Genomic DNA, 22277 nt, shown 5'->3' on the forward strand with positions numbered 1-22277 from the left:
TGTTTGAGAAGCTCGCCCGCTGCACGGGCAGGTGTTTGTTCGCTCGGTGCTAACGAGCGGCCGCAATGGATGTCTCACCCAGTGTGCGGCGGTTAAACGTGTTAATAAGAGGACAAACGTGCCACAGTGTCAGCTGAGCCGAGGCCGACAGCATGCTTGGCAAGAGTGGCGGAATGTGACCTCCTCTGCTGGTAGGTAGGCGGACGGTAATGAGCATTCCCTTTAGTTTCCTGCAACGCGCAGGGGGAGGGAGAGACTTTCATTAAGTAGGATTAAATCACGTCTAATGCTTCAGCAGCATGTCCCCGAGCCAAAAAGCCACCCCCACTTTTTTTTTTTCCTCAAACAGGCAAACACATTTCAAGAGATTGGCTCGTTCTGTCGGCGGCGGCCTGACAACCTGTTTTAACGTCGCGTGTGTGTGTGTGTGGGGGGGTCGGCGGCGAGAAGGACGTGGAGGCCGATGCTTTTGGACGTTGCCCTTTTCGCCGAATCCACACCCACCTCCCCTCTCACCAGCTCGCGACATGTTCTGGAGCAGCGCTGCTTTTTGCACCCGTCAGGGCTCATCAGGAGCCGAGCGGGGGAGCGCCACGGGACGAGCGGGGAGAGACAGGCAGGCATGCCGACAGGCAAGCAGGCAGGCCGAGAGCAGCGGTGGACGACATCCCGCTCTGCAGGGGAGGAACCGGGGATGACACCAATTCTAAAAGGCCTCCCCATCTCCCTAAACATCTCTGTTCTGCAGGAGCAGGATGAACACATGAGAACAGATGAGTCTGAAAGAATGTCAGGTTCATAAATTATTTATTTTCATATAATATGCATTTTGTTTAACCGTTATACAAGTTTCTGTCTAAAGGAAACTGCCCCAGAAGCACCACGATTTCCTGTTTCCCCCCCCCTCGCATGTTTACAATGTCATATACATATATATATATAATTTTATTTTTGCTTACAGAAAGTTTTACTGTACAGCACACGTATCCATGTCTGCATTAGACTGTGCAGTTTTCTTCCTAGCATGCACAGTTTCTTTCAATCTGAATCATAGGCACTGAATTTGTCCTTTCATTCAACAAAACGAAACAAAGGAAAAAAGAACGTCCACATTCAGATGTTTTGGCAACAAACATAAAATGGTTTTGTCTAAAACACTTTGATTGAAGAAAAAGAAAAAACAGACCCTCTGACATTTGAAGAAATACATTCATCAGATCTTAAGTCCATGCATACTACAATGGATACGCTTTCATATCTGGCATTTCACTTCTTTTTTTTGCTCATTATTACTGAAAGGAAGGAGAGTCGGGTGTCAAACAAACATTTGCGGTGTTGGATTTGCACGTTTGCCCATAGAGTTTTGGTAGAGCTGAAATACAATGAAGGCGGATGAGGTGCTTTGTTGGAGTGGCAGACGTCTACACTTAGTACCTTTGTGCTGCAACACAAGAGGACTGCTCTGACCTTGAGGCAACCAGCACCGAAGAAACACAATACAAAGTGAACTCCTTTCTGTTCCAAATGCAAAGCATGTCTTTGGTGGTTGCACTGTGATACATTCTGCACGTAGAAAAAGAACAATCTATATAAACTATGCGGTGAAGTTAACAGGTGAGCCACCATTCTATAGGCGGTATGTGTTGCAATTCAAACATGTTGTATGGTTGTTAGCACTATTGCAAAAAGGAAAATATGAGTTAAACATTACAGCCGGATCAAAAGCATTCATATCCAGGGGTAAAATTTGAATTGACTGAGCCACTAATCAGTTCTGTTGGATGCTTTTTTTTCCTTTTGCCAAAAGCAAGACAAAAGCCATTAAGCACAACTAAAATTAAGGACTAGTTAAACAATTAGGAGGCACAGAATACAATAAATACAAATGTTAGTGGGATGTAAACACAACCTTGGCTGGGATGATTGAAAGATATTCAAGTCAGTTCACAGACACTATATATCTTAATATCTACATGGTAAACATATCTATGAGCTAACCTAATGTTGATGAAGGGGCAATAAAGTCACCTAATCAAAGCAGTTGAACTAGGTGATGGGCGGTGCAGCAACAGGTCGATTAAAGATGACATGACATGGACTGCCGTACCTCCAGTTCAACAGGTGGCGCACTCCCTCTGGCCTCATCACTTCATTCTACTGGTTGCCAGCGTTTACACAACAAACATGTCGTGAGAGTTGGAAGATAATAAGACAGAGAGCACGTCAACTGAGGAAACCTTTATGGTCTATCAATGTAATGTACGTTTAGAATCACCCATTCAGATACACATCTTTGTCGAAACCCTTCAAACAAAATATGTTTGACTGGATGTAACCATAAATGATGAGGGATCAAACCCGAAATCTATCTCATTCTGTTTTTTTTAGTAGTAGGTCACATTAGCTTGCATCAATGCCACAACAGTGGCATGGCTCATAAGGCCATATAATCTTTTTCACAAGAAAATATAGCCTTTCATTCTGCTTATAGTCATTCATTACTTTCACACAATACTTCAAAAATATATTTCTTAAAACAGTTTTCTATGCCCATACAATATCTACTGTAGGAAGACACTGATATAAATATAATGTTATCTTTCCATCCAAGAGCAGAAACAGCTTACTTTGTTGTACTGTGTGTAATGTTGTCCGTGTCAGAGGAATTGTTTCCATTCCTTATTAAGAGCAAAACACTTTTAAAGACATAAAATAAGCCCAGATTAATAGAAAACAAATACTAAAAAAAAATAATCCATCCACAAATCTTTTGGAGATAAGCTCGTGTAACATTGAAAAATAAGCAATGGGCATGCCATTCAAAAAAAACAAAACAATGAAAAATAAAACATATGCATGTCTTAAGTTTGATAGTCACTAAATTAAATAAATAACTGATGTTGCCATTTGTTAAGAAGAATACTTTTTGTGATATTTATCTGACATCACAGCATCGATAAGACAGATGTGAGATTAAGAGGGGCATGAGAATGCAGAAATTGTCATAGCAACACTGGTAGCATTATTCTTTCTTACCATTAAGTGCGACTAAATGTTCCAGCGCGACAGCCAGGGTGAACTATATGAATTGTAAATAGTTTGGTAGCAACCACAACCATAAATAATAAGATGAAGAATCAACCAAAGATTCTACTTGATGAAAAATAGAACCAAATTTTTACACAATCTGCATCACATTATATTTCCATTTGTCGTATCTGTCAATCGTTGTGACCGGAAAGCACAAATTAAATCCTACTTCCTGTTGACACTTCAAGCAATGCCACAAATCCATTGAAAATCTTCCAGAAGCAAACAAGCACACTTTAAAACAAACCTGAGTCAATCACAGATGAGAAGTCCTGCATCGAAGGCAGGAAAAGGAACAAATTGTCGTTCAATATTATTAACTCAAATTTAAATGTGGCGATGCTTTACTCAGCATCATTACTCCACATTCCATCGTCCTCTCACGCGTCCCTCATTTGTGTTCATGTGCATAGACACAACTGACATCAACCCTATCAGAAACGAGCGAAACACCTTTGCATGCGTTCACTTCCCCCACCCCCTGTTATTTATTGAAGCAGAGAAACCCTTCATGCACTTTTTTCAGATACGCCACTGTGGCTCAGTTTCAACTGAGAGCAACTGGGGTTTAGTAGCAGTCTTTTCTGAACCCACCATCACCCACAAAAAAGAAAAAGAAAAAAAAAAGGGGGTAAAAATGTGAATTGGAGCTGAATAAAACAACCTAAACATCGACGTGTATTTTTCTCGCGTCGACGACGAGTGGCAATGTGTTAATCGAGCACGTGCCTTCAAAAGACACGTCTGTCACTGTGCTCAAGTAACACCAGGTGGGGGTACTGAGAAGCCTTTCCCTTTTCTTTCCTCCTCCTGCGTGCCAAGAGTGGGTGCACGGGCACCAGGCCGAAAGCAGCGCCGGGTCAAATGGATGCCGTGAGGAGTCGCTTCTGCTCGTCACACTACAGCAGCTCCTCGTAGAAGAGCAGGTATGCCTGAGAGTTGAGTACCCTTGACTCTGGTACCGTCTGAACGGTGGTGTCACTGATGTACACCCACTGGCTCTGGGAGCTGCTGCCGACGTCCCTCGCACCTGAAACACACACACGGGCTGTTAATTTCACGACACACGGAAGAAATGTCGTGGCCCCCTGGGGGGCGCAGAGTCACGTCTGGGGGGTGGGTGGGGGACCGGGTGGGAGGGAGATGGGGCGCCCGGGGGAAATAATGTAGTAGCTGCGGAACGATGGTGTCGTTCACGCCAGACTTGAAGTGGGGTGCACCTCTGCGGCCGGCTCGCGCCGCGCAGTGATCGTTTCAGAATCTGAAAAATTTTCTTCCTCTAAGGTGGGGCATGACAGAGAAAGTTTGAGAACCACTGCCCTAATGCCATGCAAGTCTATGGGGTCAAAAGTCAACTTTGTCCTAGAGACATGGGACCACTTGCAGGTTCATCAGGATCCCTCAAGACACAGCCACGTCAAATTTGGGGCTTCTAGCCCCCCCTTGGAGGGGAAAAAAAATTCTTCCTCCAAGGTGGGGCCTGACAGAGAAAGTTTGAGAACCACTGCTCTCGAGCTATATGACCTAAAGCAGTGGTCAGGTTGAAGTTGGCTCCCATCCTTAATTGGAAAACTGATAAAGCCGTGCATGGAAATGCACTGACGAGATACCATATACTGTATAAGATCACTGGCAGCAGCTACATTGCAGAGAACAGAAAGGCTGCACACCTTGCTCGAGTAGAAAGGCAAAACAGAAGAAGAACGGCGCGCAGGCAATGAAAAGATAACAGTGCGGTGAGAATGGCTTAAAGCGGGCAGAACTCTGACCTGACAGGTTCTTGTGGTGCTGATCCGTCCTCCTTTGGGGGGGGCGGACCTTGACATAGGCAGTGTAGTGGCCACCCCGCATGGAGCCGCTGTGTTCCACGATCCCATACAGGCTGTAGAGGACACGCTCACCTGCAGCAAGGTTCTGACAGAAGAAAAGAAGAAGAAAAATGTAATAGCTTTTAAAATGGTCAACCTATGAATAGGTTTAAGGTAGGGCTGTCAAACGATTATTTTTTAAAAACAGAAATTAATCGCAGAATCTTCATAGTTAACTGCGATTAATCGCGGTTTGAATTGCATGTGTAAAATTCTGTTAGTTTGCATTTCAAGGCAGTTTTAAGCCCATAATGTAAAGTACTTCTTACCAGAGTCTTTATTGGGAATCAAATGAACATAAGACAGAGTTTTCTTTTTGACCTTTTTGTATTCTTTCAAAAAAGTGCAATGCAGACCAACTTAATACAATGTCTGCGCTAAATACAGTTTTCAAATTAAAGTTACCACAACGGTAGCCGAATACCTTGCAGGATGCTGAGCAGAACGGAGCAAGATCCAGAATGAGAGGAAAGTCAACGTGCCGGTTCACTTTTCGCAGGTTCATTCCAGCCTTTAAAAGAAAAATTAAGAGTGACAAAATGCCCGCATCATGTGGATCATAAACCAGGGGTGCTGGTGCTTACCTGATGGAAGCGTTTAAGATGCAACATGATGACCGGGGGCAGCGAAGATATCAACATCTGCTTCCTAGCACTGGTGTAAATCTTCTCCGTCTTTCTATCTACATACACAGCACAAAGACATATAGAGAAATACTTTATTAATCCCACACATATCTTGAATGCTCAAACACTCACAGGTACATGAATTTAAGGGTGCGCAGGCCACTGTAGTTCACTGGCAAGCTCAGGAGGGGGAGGGAGAGTGAAAGATGCTGCAATCTAAAATGCAACCACTTGATGTCGCTATTTCTTCTTCAAAATCTGTAAATATTACACACTCAGCCTTTAAACAGGTTTCACAAGATTAACAAAGGAGTAGAAAGTGAAACTTGAAGCTGTTGAGATTTTCACAACGAAAGAAAGAGAAGCAAAGGTTAGTGCATCTCACCGGCCGAGCCGCCCTTGCGGAGCAGCTTGTGCCTGCGCTCGGTGCAGTTCTCGCACAGCAGCTTGTTGTTGCCCATCAGCAGCTCCACGGAGGTGAACTGGTGGAGACAGGACTGGATGGAGCACTCCTTGGAGCTGGGCGTGTAGCTGTGGGACAGTGCCTGGAACGCCCCCTGGTGGTGCTGGTGGTGAAGGTTGTCCCGCGACTCCTCGCGCTCCTCGGCAGGGCAGTGCGTCGGCGGCAGGGGAGGGGAGCCATCGCCCGCCGCCAGGCCCATGTTGACCCTGGACACTGCCATCGCCAGCTGCTCGACGGCGCCCCCTTGCCTCGGGGGCGACGATGGCGAGGGCACGGATGCTGGTGTGGGCGAGGGAGTCAGCGTGGAGGAGGACGAGGGCGGTGTGGAGGCGCGGCCGTGGTGGGCGTGGCCCCGTGGCGGGGGGCTCCACTCGCTCTCCGAGGCCTCGCTGTCGGCGTCGTTGCTGCTGTCCTGCGCTCCGACGTCCCGCTCGCTGCCGTCCGAGAGGCTGCTGGCGGCGGCGTTCTTGCTCGACGAGGTGGAGCGGGGCGAGCCGCCCGCCACTCCCTCCTCCTCTTCCGGCCGGTCCACGTAGCTGACGCCCCCACCCGCCTTCTCCTCCAAGGAGCTCGAGGACCTCCTGCTCTGCGGCTTCTGGCGGAGAGAGCACAGCAATGACTTCTATCAGAAAATGAGGCTTTTGCATGAAGGCAGTCACATTTGAGACGGTCCAATAAAAGACTTAATTGTTCATCTCTGCTGGCGACTTGTCCTGGGTGTCCCCTGCCTTCGCCCTAAGACAGCTGGGATAGGCTCCAGCAGACCCCCGTGACCCTGAGCTCGGGACTAAGCGTGTATGGAAAATGAATGAATGAATGTTCATCTCTGATCACTTTGAAGCAATTACAATACGCTTGCATGTACTCCAATTTTGTTATCTATGGTAATAGGATGCTAGGGGGAAAAAAATGCATCACCCCTCCAGCCTAGCGAGGTGTCAGTGACGGCGACTCGCCTCCGACATTTCTACCTGTGTAGCCAATTCGGCTGACAGCCTCATCAACTCGTCCCCCCCACCCTCCAACCACAATCGGTTGCATTCAAGAAGAACATCGAAGCGCCTAATACATAGCTGTAAAATATTGAATTAGGTGACAGACTGGACATCACCTCATCCTACCACGTTGTGGATGCTTTATCACTTCTCACACACAGACACACAGACAGGCACCTGTGCGCTCAGCTTCCTGGTGTTTCTGTTGGCGGCTGAGTGAGCTGCGGAGAAAACATCTGCGTGAGTTGCGAAGGTTTCCTGCTCCCGCGAGCCTTTTCCCAGCCTCCCGGGGTTGGATGGTTTCGATATCTTCAACATCGCAAGACAAGACGCAAGAGAATATGGTTATTGGAAAAAAGAAAGAAGGAAAAATCTCAATATGTGAGACATGCAATCTAAGCCTCTCATTTTGTTGAAACATTGTTCTGCAAAAGCAGCTCACCCTCTCCTCTATGATGGGTAATGAGATGTCGATGAACGCCTCTTTCACGGTGGAGATCTGACGGGGAAATTAAACACAGGTCAGTGATGGCATTCTTCTTCCTTTGCTGTCTTAGAGGCAATGCTATAGCCAGTGGCGCAAAGTAAACCTATTTTCAGCCAGTCTGACAGAAGAAACGGAAAGCGGCTGTTTCTCTGCCTTTCTTTTCACTGCAGCAGCTCCACACCTGGTGCTCTCTACCTTCAAGGCTGTTCTTTAGTTTTCACCGCGGCAGCTCCCACATTTCATTGTGAATGCCTGCTGCAAACAGTTGGTGTTCGAGCTGGTCCTTGAAGTGCTTTTCTATTTTTTTTTTTTTTAACTTCTCTCGAACATCTTGAACTTTTGTTAAAAAAAAAAAATCCTTGAATGGCAAAACTTGACAAGGAAAAGCAAGTTTATTTTGACAACGGTTTAAGCATAATCAATAGAAAACTTCTTTAAAGGAATTTCTTATTTATTAAATGAACCCTTTTCTTTTTTTTTAACCAGAAAATGACCATTGAGATCAAAATCTTAATCTTTTTTTTCTGAGATCTGGCCAAGACAGGGGGCAGCATGAAATAAAACAATTTGTGACATATAAATAAAAATATGACCACCACGGCTACATAGAATCATAAACCCGTAACATCAGAATTTCAGAATCTACTTCATACAGAATCAGAAATGCTGATCTTCAGGTCAATCAATGTCCAATCTCACTTTAAACTCACTCAGGGAGATTAAGCTGTCAAGCTGCAAGGCACTTTGCAGATTGTTTCATGTTGTGGGGACTGATTACAAAGGAATAATAGTTTTTTTCAATGTAATTCAGTCACTTGTACTTACATGCTCACACTCCTCGCACATGATGGTGTTCGTGAGTTCACCCACAAAGATGCGGTCCATGAAGTTCATCTTAACACCTTCCTTCCCGTATGCTAGTGGAGAAGAGAGACACAGTTTTCAAGCGGAAGAACATCTTGCTTTTTGGGTTCAAATCTCTTTTGGACATCATGATAATTAATGCCCGAGCATATGAAGGTATTAGAACATATTGAATTGTTAAGTCAAACAAAATAGCTAAAACCAGAAGTTTTAACAACTGGGAAAGCAGAAGGTTTATAGATGAATCTGTCGATAATATGGCCAAAAGAATCTGACATGACCACTTCCTGAAATGGTAACTATGCTGCAGTTCCACAAAGTGCCACAAGATGGGACTATTGCTCTTGGCTATCTGTCCTCTGCAATCTTTCGAACCTTTGACTTGGCGTTTGGTGTCATCATCCGCTGTCCTTTCCGTGGGATTATTAAAGGCCTTCAGAATTCCTGCCTTCACCCTCTAGAAACGAGAGACACAAAATATTAAATTTAAAATGTAAAATAAAATGCAAAACTGATGCGTGAAAGTCAATTTAATCAGTTGGTTTTTTTTTTATCCCCCCCATCTTACATTCCCTCCATTACGGCCATTAGTGTGATATCAAATTCTAGCCTAGAGCTCAGTTTGACAGGTACACCTATTACAGGCATCATTAGTGTAAAAATAATTATTGTGCTTGTCTAAAAAGGTTAAAACAGAATTCTCCCAATTAACCATGCACATTTGTGTGTGCCTGTGTGTGCCTGTGTGTGTGTGTGTATGTGTGCGCGCGTGTGTGCCAGCGCCCGTGCATGTTCATCGCCGGGGCCTCTTATTGAAGGTGACGTGGTCAGTGAGTATGTTGGTGAAAGAGCTGTGAAGAGCCACAGCCACAGTAAAGCACCAATCAATAGATAATTGGCTGCAGTCTATGTCTGCAGTCGAGACCAGTCGGACCCCCATTGTCCCGGGACCCACGCACTGGGATGGCTATTTAGGTCAAAAAGTCCCTGTTAATCCCAGCCTGCGATCCCCCTCGCTTGGCCGCAGTGGAAAGCGCGAGGGGGCTCCGCCGCTAATTAATCACCAGTAACCCGCAGCCTCCTTCGCTCCCTCCCCGCATGCGTGACCGCATGTGCCGCCATCCCAGAGAGGACGGGCCAGTGGGCGGGGGTTTGGGGAGGGGGGCTGCTGGTAAGAGGGTGCAGGGGTGGAAGCAACAAAAAAAAAAAAAAAAAAAATGAAGACGGGGCGAAGACGGACAGTGCATGCCCTCAGAGAGTAATATCTACCGTCTCAGCTAATTGGTGATAATTGAGTGAGGGCCAAATTAGCATATTCAGATCTCTGATACTAATGGCCAATCAACACAAACACTTAGGGCCTCTTAAAGGTTGGTTACACCCACTTTGAAAGCCAAGACGCGCGCAGATATGCAAACAGGCGTGCGGCGCTCCCACACACACACACACACACACATACACACACACACACACACACATGCATATTTCAAAAAGAAAAATACCTGCACACGACACAAACACAAAGTAGTGTTTATAACGTTTGCAAGTTATATTGAGTTATAATGCACATATTGAGTATGAGGGCTTTCTGTTGGAAAATGAATGGTAAACTTTTAGTTCAAATGTTTTTAACACTGTGTAGTTTCTATCCTGCCTCTACTTAAATTCAAATTGCAGTTGTGCCTTTTTAGCTCTTCACATTGTTTTTTCCTCTTTGATGTTGCTTTACTCTCTTTAGTTGTATTTTATCTTTTAGATGTATTGCTGCCATTCATGTTCTCTATTTTATCTTAGTTGAAGCACTTTTTGAAATGTTGCACTGCTCTCATGTTTTTATGCACTGCAAGCAATTCGAGATCATTTGTTTGCCGTAAAGCGCAGTGTAAACAAAATTATTATTCATTATTAGTGAAAATAAATTGGGATTGACGAAGACAAAGAAGTTATACCTAGAAATAACTTCTAAAAAAAAATGTAATTTCTTTATTTATATTGGCCTTCATTGAAAAGATGAGTTTATTAATGCAAGCCAAAATGCCACTGTGTGTCTAAACATGCTTGGGAGAATAAATGAGTGTGTGAGTGCTCGAATGGCGGGGGCTGCCCACCCCTCCCTCTGTACCTCGTTGATTGGATTGGGAGACGGGCTGATGATTGTGTGTGTGTGTGTGTGTGTGTGTGTGTGTGTGTGTATGTGTGTGTTTGCATGTGTGTAGGAGGAGGGGGGCCACGGTCTGACCCTCAATCACAATGGGACAGCCCTGGAGCTCATTCAGCAGCTGTGAGTTTCCCAAGATCACACAATGATGCCGGTCGTGCCACTTGCAAGCCCCCTAAGTGGCACAACTGTCAGTGTTCACAAGTTAAAAAAAAAAGAGAAAAGAAAAGAGGGGAGCGGCGCGGAGCAGCCCAGCCTCCGGCTCCTTTTGGTCTCGGCGCTGACCACTAAACACACCCGCTAACTTCTCCACCTTGGTTCACATCGTCACTGGTGGGCCCACAGGGGGCATCTCAACCCTGCAAAAGGCTGCTGTGGGGTCTCCTAATTACCCTGCAAAAGGGTTCAAGGGAGGGGGTTCCAGGCACTTGCCAAAAACATGGTGCCAAGAGGTTCAATTGAAAAATGGCTGGCCTTGTGAAAAGAAGGTAGAAGCTTGCGAGAGCACACATTTACCGACCAACGCACAACAAAACATCCTTCAGGGTTCAAACTGGCTTTATCTAAATGCATTTGGGCAGTAAGCAGCTGAAAGGAAGTCTCTCGATGTAAAAAACTGTTTTACAATTGTTTTAAAAATTATTTACTTTAAACCTAAAAGTTAAATGCAGTGGTTGTGTGCTGTCATGAATGCTGAATAATTTAAAATAACCAAAATCAACACAATACAAACAGAAGTCTGACATCTGAGCCCCATGTTAGTCCCCTCGGGGCAATGCAAATTTTGTCCTCTAAACAAAATTCATCGTCAATAAACCCAGAGTAATCGGGAGACGGTTTCCTCGCATTGTATATATAAACATTTATTTGAACAACAGAGATATGTAAACCTTTCACTAGATGAAACCGTAATAAGGGGAACACCTAACAGACTCACTTTAATCTCCTCGACCCGTATAGAGTCCATTAAGTAGTGCAGAAGCTCCTGGCTGTCCTGCTGTTGGTAGCCCTTGAAGCGTGGAGCCCTGGAGAAAGATTAGAAAAGATGAGAATGAGGGACCAGATTACTAAATTAAGAAAAAATGACTAAAAACAAAACAAAAAGCAGGGTTCTTCGATTAAATGAAAAAAAAAAAGTGCATTTCCAAAATCAAATAATAGATCATAACCAAATAAAAGATGAAGAGAATCATTAGAATCAGGAGGAGAGTACTTCGCCGGAACCAAAGGCTCTTTAATTATGGACCAGAGAAATCTTTCTTGTGATTAATTAACAGATTGATGTCTTCACTTTAAAATCCCTAAACCCCCAGCAAAAAAAAACAAAGCACAGTTTTAAGAAATCATTTTGACCAAGATTTGACAAGAAAAATGGGAATAATTCAATACAACATCATTTGACCTGTACACATCACTTCCTATTTGAAAGGATAAATTAACATTCTTTATCATTTGGCATGTTTAATACTGCCAAATGACTTGCAGTGAAACCACGCAATTAAATACGACGGCCAGGAGACGAACGCCTTTGCAGCGCCGAGCTATGCCAGAAGAACACAGAGACCTGTTTCAAGGCCAAAGAGCTCCAATCGGGACCAAGGCGCGCAGCAATCAGCAGTCAAGCCGCGGCGGCTGCCTCCTTTCTTCCCTCCTACTTGATGTAGTTGGGAGCATTAAAATTGGCACAGAGCCACGTTGAACGTCGACGGCAGAGCGCTTGGAGGGGAGGCTATCCTTGAGTCTGTTCCCTGGCGCTTCCAAAGTGAAGCAGATGTGAGGACAGATGCCAGGGGCAGATGGGCAGCAAAGGCTAGAGCCACTGCAACCTGTTGGGCTGAGCCAGTCGCTTCACTGCAGGACAGGTTGGGTCGACGGGCAACAGCGCTCAGGTCTGAGAAGCCAAGGGTGTGGTGGTGAGTTTTGGGAGGAGGGTGGGGGAGCAGGGTTATAATTAATAAACCACCAGTTTAAACAAGCGGCGCGATCAATGTGCCAATTCCTGATCAAAGTTGTGACACAACGCCTGCCAACCGACAGTTCACACTGTTTTTCATCAACCACCCTAAACTAGGCAGATCTAGGATATGCATGATAAGCATGGAACAACCACCTGCCTTCAATGTAGGTCATAAGTGGGAAGTCTGAGAGAGCCTGAGGTCACCCGCCCCGCCCCAAAATTTCTGCCTTCTATGGCATTTCTGTGAGGACGCACGGGGAAGGAAGGGAGGGAGGGTGGCGGCGTTGGTTAAGGACGGTTCAAGGCACATATGTCGCTCATTTGCTGGCACTAAAAAAAATGAAAAAATGAACAGCATGTGAAGGAATGTCTCCCTCTTGTTTAACTCACCGGCCTGTCATTTGCCCATGAGAGAATGAGAGAGAGGGGGGGGAGAGAGAGAGAGAGAGAGAGAGAGAGAGGGAGAGAGAGAGAGAGAGAGAGAGAGAGATAGAGAGAGAGAGAGAGCGCGCAATGAAAAACACATCAGGGAAGGAAGCGAGTGAGACAGAGAGAGTGCGACATAGATGCAGAGTGGTACGTAGATTTTTTTTTTTTTTTTTTTTTTGAAAGGTTGGTTGGGATGAGTGGGAATGGGGAGGTCTGGAAGCTCATCCCAGTGGAGGGAAGCAGAAGGGCCCTGTAGCGCTGCTCTCAATCTGGCTACTGCAAACAGCTGCGGTGCTAACACAATTAATAGCCGGATGAGTTAGTACCAGACACAAGGACACACAAGACCCCCCGCTCATCCCCCCGCCCCTGCCCTGACACACACACACACACACACACACACACACACACACACACACACACACACACACACACACACACACACACACACACACACACACACACACACACACACACAATGCGCATGCAGCCATCGCATTGAAGTCATCTGCCATAAATTCACACAAAGACAGACGTAAATCGTAAAGATGTGTTTAAGTGTCTCTATTCAGTTCAACATGAATCCAACCAATGAAATCTCATATGTAGGTTTTAGATTTTTACAGGCTGGGAAGTCTGAAAGAAAAATCACAGAAATATTCTGTATATACAACCTTAGAACAAGGTTCACGGTCAGTTTCTGACACCAATTACACTTTAATTACACGGTGCTCAGAACAATAGGTTTTATTATTCCATTTTGAATAGAGGAGGTCACACTGTACCTGAAAATTAGGACTGCAAGGTGAAAATCTATGTGGTAAGGTTTTCAATTTTCACACATGCCAATATATGGATTTTGTCCCCCACTCACTATGAACATCTGCTCCTTTTCTTCATTCGGAGGGATCTTCTCCAGCGCTTGCTTGTGTACCTCTTTGTGCACCCACAGTATGTCAATCTAGAGGTGGGTTTTGTGTCTAAGATACCAGAGGACTAGATGGAATCCATTGTTGTCCCCACTGTTTATTTCTATCCATGAAATATTCTTCACATGGAAGCTTATAATAATATATGAGGGCTGGGATAGGGTGCAGTTATTGATATCATACATATACAGCGAGCAGACCTAATATCCTTTTCCTTAGTTTAATCAAAAAAGAAGGCGTCCAATAAAAGCCAGAAAAACCCAACTGAATTACTGTTCATGTGAAACAGGTGCATGCGAGTGACTCAGTGCTGCATTTTTGTTTAACATCCACAAAAAGTTGCATTATGCTCTTAATAAAAATCTATTTAAACTATTATTTTATATACTATTAGGATTAGTTAGTAATACATATTTGCTAGAAAAAAGGTATAAACTGGAGCTTAATATTTACAAATCAATTTTAAATTACATTATCATCACAAAGACAAAAAGTTCACAATTAATTTTGCATGACTGTTGCAAAGTAAGCTTGCAGTGTGCTTCTGTTGTTTAGCTTAGGGGCCCATATTATCAGTATAATAATACAATTAAAACTCTGTCATAAATGAATTATTTAAATGTCCATTAAGTTATAAAGACTGAAAATGTTATGAGCTAAATACCTTCCTCTAAAAGGCAAATCAATTAGTGCTAAAAATGCATCTTAAAAAGATGTTTTTTTTCCCAATATCTTTCTGTGTGCTTGTTTTGTGCTATGTGTTTCATCCCCGTCCCTCCACCGCCCCAAACTCCCGCTGTAACAAGGCCTGGGTACAAGCTGGGACCCTCTCTGGCACCAGATAGAGCGTGGTACTGACCGTCCAGCACGCACAGCTTGGCACCGCTCCGAGCCCAGGCCGCAGCCTTTTTCCTCTGGCAGAGGCAGCAGGGACAAAAAAAAAAAAAAAAAGGGCGACTGGCTGGCAACAGGACACTCAGCTGGTTGAGGTCAGCTGCGTTTGTGGACGCCGAAGCAGAAGCAGCCATACGGCGGCTCGGCCGGGGCTCTTGCTCGACGGCGACAACTAGAAAACACAAAGGGAGACGGCGAAGTTGCTCCGAGGCCCCCGCAGGCCAAGGCAGCGCCCAGACCTTTTGGAGTAGCAGCGAGTTTGCAGCGACGGGTTGGGGCGAGAGGCGGCGTACACAAAGTGCAGCCATGAAAAAGGTCACCAAATGGCGTAAAGCGTGCGTCCTTGTGAACGGGAGCCGTTTGTGGACTGGCGCTTTCAGCTCGGACGCTCTCGGGCTGGCCGACCTATGTTCCGTGCATTCAGCACGAAGGTGTCACAAACAAGTTGCTTTCTGCAGAAGCGAGTGAAAGCTTGAAACCGCATTAGAAGGCTGCTGCCGCTGCCGCCACATTCTCACTCTGTGGATTTTCAGCAAAACTAACACAAAGATGAATGCGGCCTTGGAAGTGAACAGCAATCACATCCTGGAGTGTAAAAGTCAGCGCTTGTGAAAGCACACTTCAGCTGATCACTTGACTAATCATGTCGCCATTTAACCTGTTGTAGGATTAGTCAAAAATATTACGCATGCCTTATTATCTTCATTTCACTTATTATCTTCATTTCACTTTGTGAGTGCCGTTAATCTTGTTCGCAAAAAGAAAAGAAAAAAAAAATCACAAGTATCTAAGCAACACAATGCTGCGGTTCAGATAATAAATACCAGGCTTGAGTTCATTTGCGGCAGAAGAATATCAAACGAGTAATAATGAGTGACCGTGCTTGAAGTTTTGCTCAAATGCATGTTAGTGGAACAGACACTGTTAAACACGCACACACACACACACACACACACACACACACACATAGTCTGAATGAATAATTATCTTTGTGCATGTTGCAGGCTAAGGTGGTATCAGGTGAAGTCTCTCTCACGCACACACACACACACACACACACACACACACACACACACACACACACACACACACACACACACACACACACACACACACACAGCCTTTCTGATGAAAGCAAGGTACCAGAATAAACGTCAAAGCCGCACCAGAGGCGCGCCCAGTCATCCGATGTCGAATGTCCTGGTCACCCACCTGCACTCTGCTAAACAGTGAAGGGAGTGCCCGCACTCGCACACGCTGGCTGGACCCAACCAGCAGTGCACCCTGCTCGGAAACAACCCAGTCGGCCAAACAGTTGCGGCGTTCATCAAAGAGAGCGCGACGACGGTTCAGTTGGCAAACGTGGCAGCGTTTCCGCCCGTCACACAGCCAGTTCAACGTTGTTCTGGATCAAACATGACACAGGTGGCACGGCAGTGTGGCGAGGAGAAAAAAGAAAAAGAAAAAAAAAAGCTACTGCTGCTACACCTTTAATAGGGTACAGTGCCTCCGGTGTGTTTTATTGTGTGTTGAGCATAGAGAGGGATTCAGCAGGGACCAGGTGCTACCTGAGTCTGGCTGGTTCAAGTGGTCACCGCGGCAGGGAGGCAGGAAGGGAGAGCAGGTGAGAGTCGAGGCTCCTGCACAGCAACCCACACGCGGAGCGCACGGACGACAAAAGCGCGGTCTGAGGTCCCCATGAACCGCTAGAGCGTCCAGAAGACGTCGCCATGTCGGAAACCAGGGCCGCAACGATTACTCAACGTATTCGATTATGCCGGCAACATAAATTTGTCGATGCAAAATTTTTCAGCGTCGACGCGTCGCGCAATTGTTACTGCAAATTGCTGAATGATAAAATCACACTCCAGCCGCTAAATGCTCATTTGTACCTGCAGTAATGCACTGGGCGCTGAGGGCGGCAGTGTCGCTCATTGTTTACATCCTGCAAAAAAAAACAGAGAAGAAGAACGGCTTCTTCTCCGAAAAGGCTTGAAAATTCCGACCCAAAGTTTCTGAATATTTCATAGAAAACGAAGCAGCAAAACATTTTAGGTGCAAACTCTGTGAAGCTCTCCTAGCATTCCAGGGTAGCACAACGGCGATACGCCAACACCTTAAATGGTGACACCCCGGAGTTGCTGTATCATCACGCACCGCAGAGAGGAGTTCACAAATAATGTTGAGGATAGGTACTTCGTAGTTATGTTTTGAATCCCAGGCATATTTGTTAATTAATCATCAGCCTATGACGTCGATAGATTGGTCAACGTTACAAAAAAAATTGTTAGTTGAAGCCTTAGTCGGAAAGAAACTTACTTCTGGCACAGCTGATTGAAAAGGATCTTGGGATTGAGCGGGCCTTTCCCTGGTTCCTTCATGTTGTGCAGGAAGAGAAACATGGCAGCAGTCAGCGGCTCCGGACTGGGCATCGTGATTGTCAGAGGACTCTGACATACGGGTAGGGCGGGGAGGGGGGTAGAGTGAATGAAAATGAGCTATTTGACCAACACTTTCTATTACTTTCATTTCAGAACGAAAAAGGTGAGTTGGTCGATATCGTATAGATAGGACATCATTAAGGATGAAGAAAAAAAAAGGGACGAGATTACAAGAGAGCAAATACCAGATTGGCATCAGCGGGGGGGCAGATCCTCAGTTTGTAGCCTTTCTCCTTCATTTCTTGGATGAGATCGATGAGCATGTGTGTCTGGGACAGGTTCTGTAGGGAAACAAACATTAATTTGGTTGTGATTTTCCAGGTATTTTATAAAATAAAAGGCCACCAAAACCGTTTTGATGTTACTGTTTGTTCGTTTTTTGTTGTTTTTTTTTTAAATAAAAAAATGCATGATGCTGTCAGTACACGGCCCGAACGACAACAATTATGTAAGCTGCAAAATTCGTAATTTATTGTTTTTTCGATGTTGCACAGCCTCATAGTATTACAAATGACACTTTCAAATCCATATACGAGCTTGTGAGCCGAAGGCATGAAGTGCAGAATCCTTGCTGAGGTGAGAGCCTGAAGGTGCCATTGTCCCTTCATGTGAGGGAAACATCTTTTCCCTTTCCCTTTCACGAGATATTTGTTTTGTCACATCCTGGCAATGAAGACAGTTGCTATGGAAAAATAGAAAGAAAGAAAAATCACAGCGGAGCTGGCATTGTAAACACAGACACAGCTCGTCCTCTGACAATTACAGGGCTTCACCGGAAAGATTGCAATTTTCAAGGAGACCATACAAACAGAGGGGCAGAGGGAAGGAGAGAGCATGTAAAGCACGCGCCTGCAAAAATTTCAATCAAGCCAGAAGGCTCTGAAGGTGATTAACGAAATGGCGGGAAAAAAAACACCTTCATTGTTGAGGAGGCCAGTGAGCTTCCAGTCACCACGACACGACCAGAGAAAGACCGGGCAGGCTCTGTGTCTGCGCTGTGAGGTGAATAGGCTCTGCACCAACCGAGTGCCACTTGTGTGTCGGTAGGTGAGTGTGCCCAAGCTGGAGATGGATTTGCTGCTGCGGGGAATTCACTAAAAAAAAAATGACACCAAGGCCTGGCCTGTTTATTCACCCTCGTCATGAAACACTAAATTAGCAGCACTTGTGACATGTTTACAAAGATGGAATAGCTTCTTTTTTTTTTTTATTGTTGAATTGTTGAATGAGTTTTAAATGAGATACGAAATCAAAGGATTTGGATACTTTGATAAAGTCTTCTTTTCTGTGCAGCATCACAAGTTGCGTTTCCATTACAGTTTTTTACAAAACAAAAGCGGCATTTCTGAAATTTTAACAAAGCACAACTGCGATTTGCAGGTGTTTCCATTGAATGGCGTGAAGAGCATAAGCCCTTATTCTCGTCCCGCGCGACCCCACTTTGAGGAGGATGGAGGTACAAAACATTTTTCATTTTTGGAGCAGCTATTTCAGTCGTCACTGGTGCATGACACTTTTGCGATATACCTCTATATCAACATGTCTGTAAAACCACCTCAAGAGAGCGTAAAAACCTTTTAGCCATATTTGAGAGTTTTTTCCAAGTTTTATTTTAAATTTAGTTCGAAGTGCGATCTACAAAATTTTTTTTTTTTTAAATAGCAACTCGGCAATGGAAAACCACCTTCAAACCAAGTGCAAGTTGATGGCATGGTCAAGAAAGAAGGCTCCTTGCGGGCTGGATTTGCACTTCAATGGTCACCGACTGGCCAACGCAAATGAGCAACATGGCAACATCCAGAGTCATGACAGAGGACAAGGACACAGCGAGGGTCAATCTCACCAGTCGCTGCTGCCACGGTCCTGGACAAAATGCACACCCGCCACTGCCTCAAAGAACTCCAAGCACATTATCACTCTGCCTATGCACAGCTATGCCACATGATATCCCTGGCCTCTAAAACACGCACCCAGGACAGATCCCTTTCTCCACACTGCTGTCCGAGTGTGGAACAGCCTTCCAGAGCACACAGTTAGGACCCATCCCAAGCAATGGCCTTCAGGCCTTCAGTCTTGTGACTGCAGGGTCTGACCATCAAGCGTCCAATCAACTGTTGAGCTGCAGTGAACCACATGTCTGGCCCAGAGGAATTGTATTAAGGGCTGGGCATTAAACATTTTTGTTCATACGATGCCAATTTCAATACCGGTTCCACAACACCACTTTTTTGGTGGCAGATGTTTAAAAAAAACAAAAAAAAACAAACAATTTGAACACCAACAAAAATTTAGTTCAATAGTGAAACTAAACTAAACTTTTATTTTTCATTAATTCATAATGGAATAACAATTTACGTACAGTAATTTTACTATATCTATAAAATGACAATATTACACTTTGTACAGAAGTGATTAGTTATTAGTTCATTAGAAATAAATTTATCATCAACTTAGTTGAACACGAGGAGCTACCTGTAGTATGGGGACAAAAAAAAAAAAAAAAGTTGTCAGCCATCATAATACCTGCATAACAGCGTTGAAGAAGCAGGTGTTCCCGAGGTTATTTATGCCTTTGACAGGAACTAAGGTGCTGTTGACAGCTGCACTCTTCCCTTTGGGCAGGTCACCATACTCTGACGGAACGTCTTGCAGCTTGATGATCTTGGGTGACGCCCCTGAAACACAGGAGAAAATAAAACAGGTCAGCGCCGCATGGACGGGGAAAGAAAACCGATGAAGAACAACTCTGGACATGGGGGAGACTGTGTTTTGGAACTGCGAGGTAGATTTTGAAGCTTAAAGCTCAGATGCAGGCTAAGATCCAATTTGTTTGGAAATCAGTCTTGCCGTCGAAAAAAAAAAAGGTTGGCCTCCAATACTGGGGCAGCAGGAGAGAGAAATATTGGGCTTGGCCTTGATGCAAGATGGGAGCTAGGTGCCGAGTGGAGGGATGGCAGCTGGAGAGAAAGCTGGGTCATTTGGGAGAGCATATGACAGCTGTAGAAGTTTCCGCTGGTTAGTGAGGGAGGGGTGGGGCGCTGGGGATGGAGAGACGACTCTCTGTGGCCAGCTGTTAATCCTGAACACCAATGAAAACTAACCTGAAACAGAGACTCAGACACAGATGGTCCGAATGTAACAGTGACATACAAAGAGTCTGCTGGGGATAGGCAGGAGAAGGTAGCGGGCGCAGGCTGCAGCAGAGCAAACACCACGGAACTCGACGCAAGTTCCGTAATCGACACAATTAAGTGGAGTTTATTGGGCCAGTCAATGTTAAACTAGATGGTATGTGCCCAACGGTCAAAATAGTTGAGGTGCAAATGAAACCACCTCAACTATTGTTATTGTATACCCACGGTTACTGGCAGTTCAAAGCTGATGGAAGTTACAACATGATGAAATCAAGCCATAAACTTGTAGAGAACATTTTGAAAATGTCATGTCTTTACAAGTGTCATATGAATTTTAAAAACTAATAGTGATAAAACTAAAACAATTTAAAAGGACTACCACTAAATGAGTAAGTAATATTAAAGACTTTGAGTATTTAAATAACTGAATACCTGATAGTGACATTGTGAATACAAGTGTTTGCTGTTAGTGTGGTCAAGTAGACTTTAATGGTTTTGCAATTATATCTTAAAAAGCGGTGTTTTTAACTTTACAAGCACAATAAACACTTTAAAGATACCATTACTAACTCTGTGAGATGGCGACTTCAAATCCAGCTAACCAATTTCAGTATAAGTGGACAAGAAAATTGTTTTAAATCAGATTCCAGATGAAAACAGATCCCATATAGTTTAAAACTTTATACGGTATACACTTCATTGAAATTAATGTATTAATGTATTGTTGTTTCCCTGTGACCCCATAGCACCTGGCACAAGGCTGCGCACGGAAATTTCACCCACATTGAAAACACATAAACATGTTTCTCACAGGGAATGAAAGGGTTAAACTTTTTATTCTTAGCCAATGACAAGCCAGGACCTTTTTTTTTTTTACAGGGACTTATGGCAGTACTTGTAGATCTCCACACTGAAGAGAATTCCTTTAAGGACAAGCAAATATAAAAAATAAATAAATAAATAAAGAGCCTGATCGTCCACCACTTCACCCACATGATCCAGTCAAGACAGCAGGCCAAGCACAAGGTCAGTGGTCTGAACCCATCCAAAGTAAGGAAATTCACTGTACTGTAAATCGTCACAATCAGCGTTAAAACCTGCACCTTTACGTTCACCCATTCAATCACTGTTCCTAAGTGGCCTTGCCTTAACACAGATGCAATTCAAAGAACCACTATTTGTGCACATCACATTTATTAAAGAATCCATTCAGCCTATAGTGGCAGTAAGCCCACTGCCGGCCACAACCCAACAAGCTTTTCCTCCTCAAGGCCAATGACACTGGCAGAATTGCCCTGGTCAGACTCACTGGAATGTGAACTGTGGGCTCTTTTTTCACTCAAGGCCTGACAATTTGCATTTCATATGCAATAAGCTTGCTCTCAAAGGAACAAGATAGAAGGGCGACTTTTCTTTTAAGTGAACAAAAACGCTTCCTCTTTCACGTGAATTCACCGTCACTTTAACTAAAACATAATGAGAAATTAAGAGGCCCAACATGTTATTTGGCGACTGCAGAGAGTGCGAGCGAGGTCCCAGCTTGTCGGGGGAGGGGGGGTGCGAACGCGTTTTTGTCGCACTCCACCCAGCGGTGCTAAACGCATCCGGCTCTCTGCGCCTCGCAACATCTGGAGGCCTATTTCCGTCTTTGACACAACGCCATAAGGGAGCTCCCATATGTCAACACGTGCGCACAACGCATGGACCAAAAAAACAAAAAAAACAAGCGAGAGGTGAAGAGAAGAGAAGGAGCTCCGATCGGAACAGCACGCCGAGAGCGAGTCCGAGATTGTGCGAAGAGGGTATTTCGTATTGGGTTGGGGATCCTGGGGTGAATTAAAAGACAGAGTGAGAGTGGGACAAGTGTGTCGAAGGGTGTGTCACCATCTCTGCATCCCGACAGGGGCGCTTCCACTGGCTTAAGACGGAAGAGATGGAATGA

General features: G+C 44.8%; 1 protein-coding gene across 3 annotated transcripts in view; it reads right to left on the minus strand.

Moving 5' to 3' along the window:
* Positions 1–901: 901 nt before the first annotated feature.
* Positions 902–22277, minus strand: part of usp45 (ubiquitin specific peptidase 45) — a 28913-nt gene continuing 7537 nt past the window's right edge. Inside the window, exons 6-19 of one of the 3 annotated variants that reach the window (XR_012925318.1) lie at positions 19725–19876; positions 17387–17482; positions 17080–17210; positions 11489–11576; positions 8769–8850; positions 8355–8446; positions 7485–7541; positions 7220–7351; positions 5970–6642; positions 5543–5640; positions 5383–5469; positions 4860–5004; positions 2108–4120; positions 902–1441 (exon numbers count right to left, since the gene is read on the minus strand). Coding sequence is in view for 1 of the 3 variants with exons in the window: in XM_076012884.1 (XP_075868999.1) it covers positions 3990–4120; positions 4860–5004; positions 5383–5469; positions 5543–5640; positions 5970–6642; positions 7220–7351; positions 7485–7541; positions 8355–8446; positions 8769–8850; positions 11489–11576; positions 17080–17210; positions 17387–17482; positions 19725–19876 (1964 nt within the window). In the remaining 2 variants the exon portion in view is untranslated. Of the gene's footprint in view, positions 4121–4859; positions 5005–5382; positions 5470–5542; positions 5641–5969; positions 6643–7219; positions 7352–7484; positions 7542–8354; positions 8447–8768; positions 8851–11488; positions 11577–17079; positions 17211–17386; positions 17483–19724; positions 19877–22277 lie in introns of all 3 variants that reach the window. The other 2 variants (XR_012925316.1, XM_076012884.1) reach the window with 2 other exon arrangements.

The sequence above is a fragment of the Nelusetta ayraudi genome, unplaced genomic scaffold, assembly GCF_046127955.1.
Source record: "Nelusetta ayraudi isolate G7.1 ecotype Tasmania unplaced genomic scaffold, CSIRO-AGI_Nayr_v1 ptg000136l, whole genome shotgun sequence".
NCBI classification, from domain to species: Eukaryota; Metazoa; Chordata; class Actinopteri; order Tetraodontiformes; family Monacanthidae; genus Nelusetta; species Nelusetta ayraudi.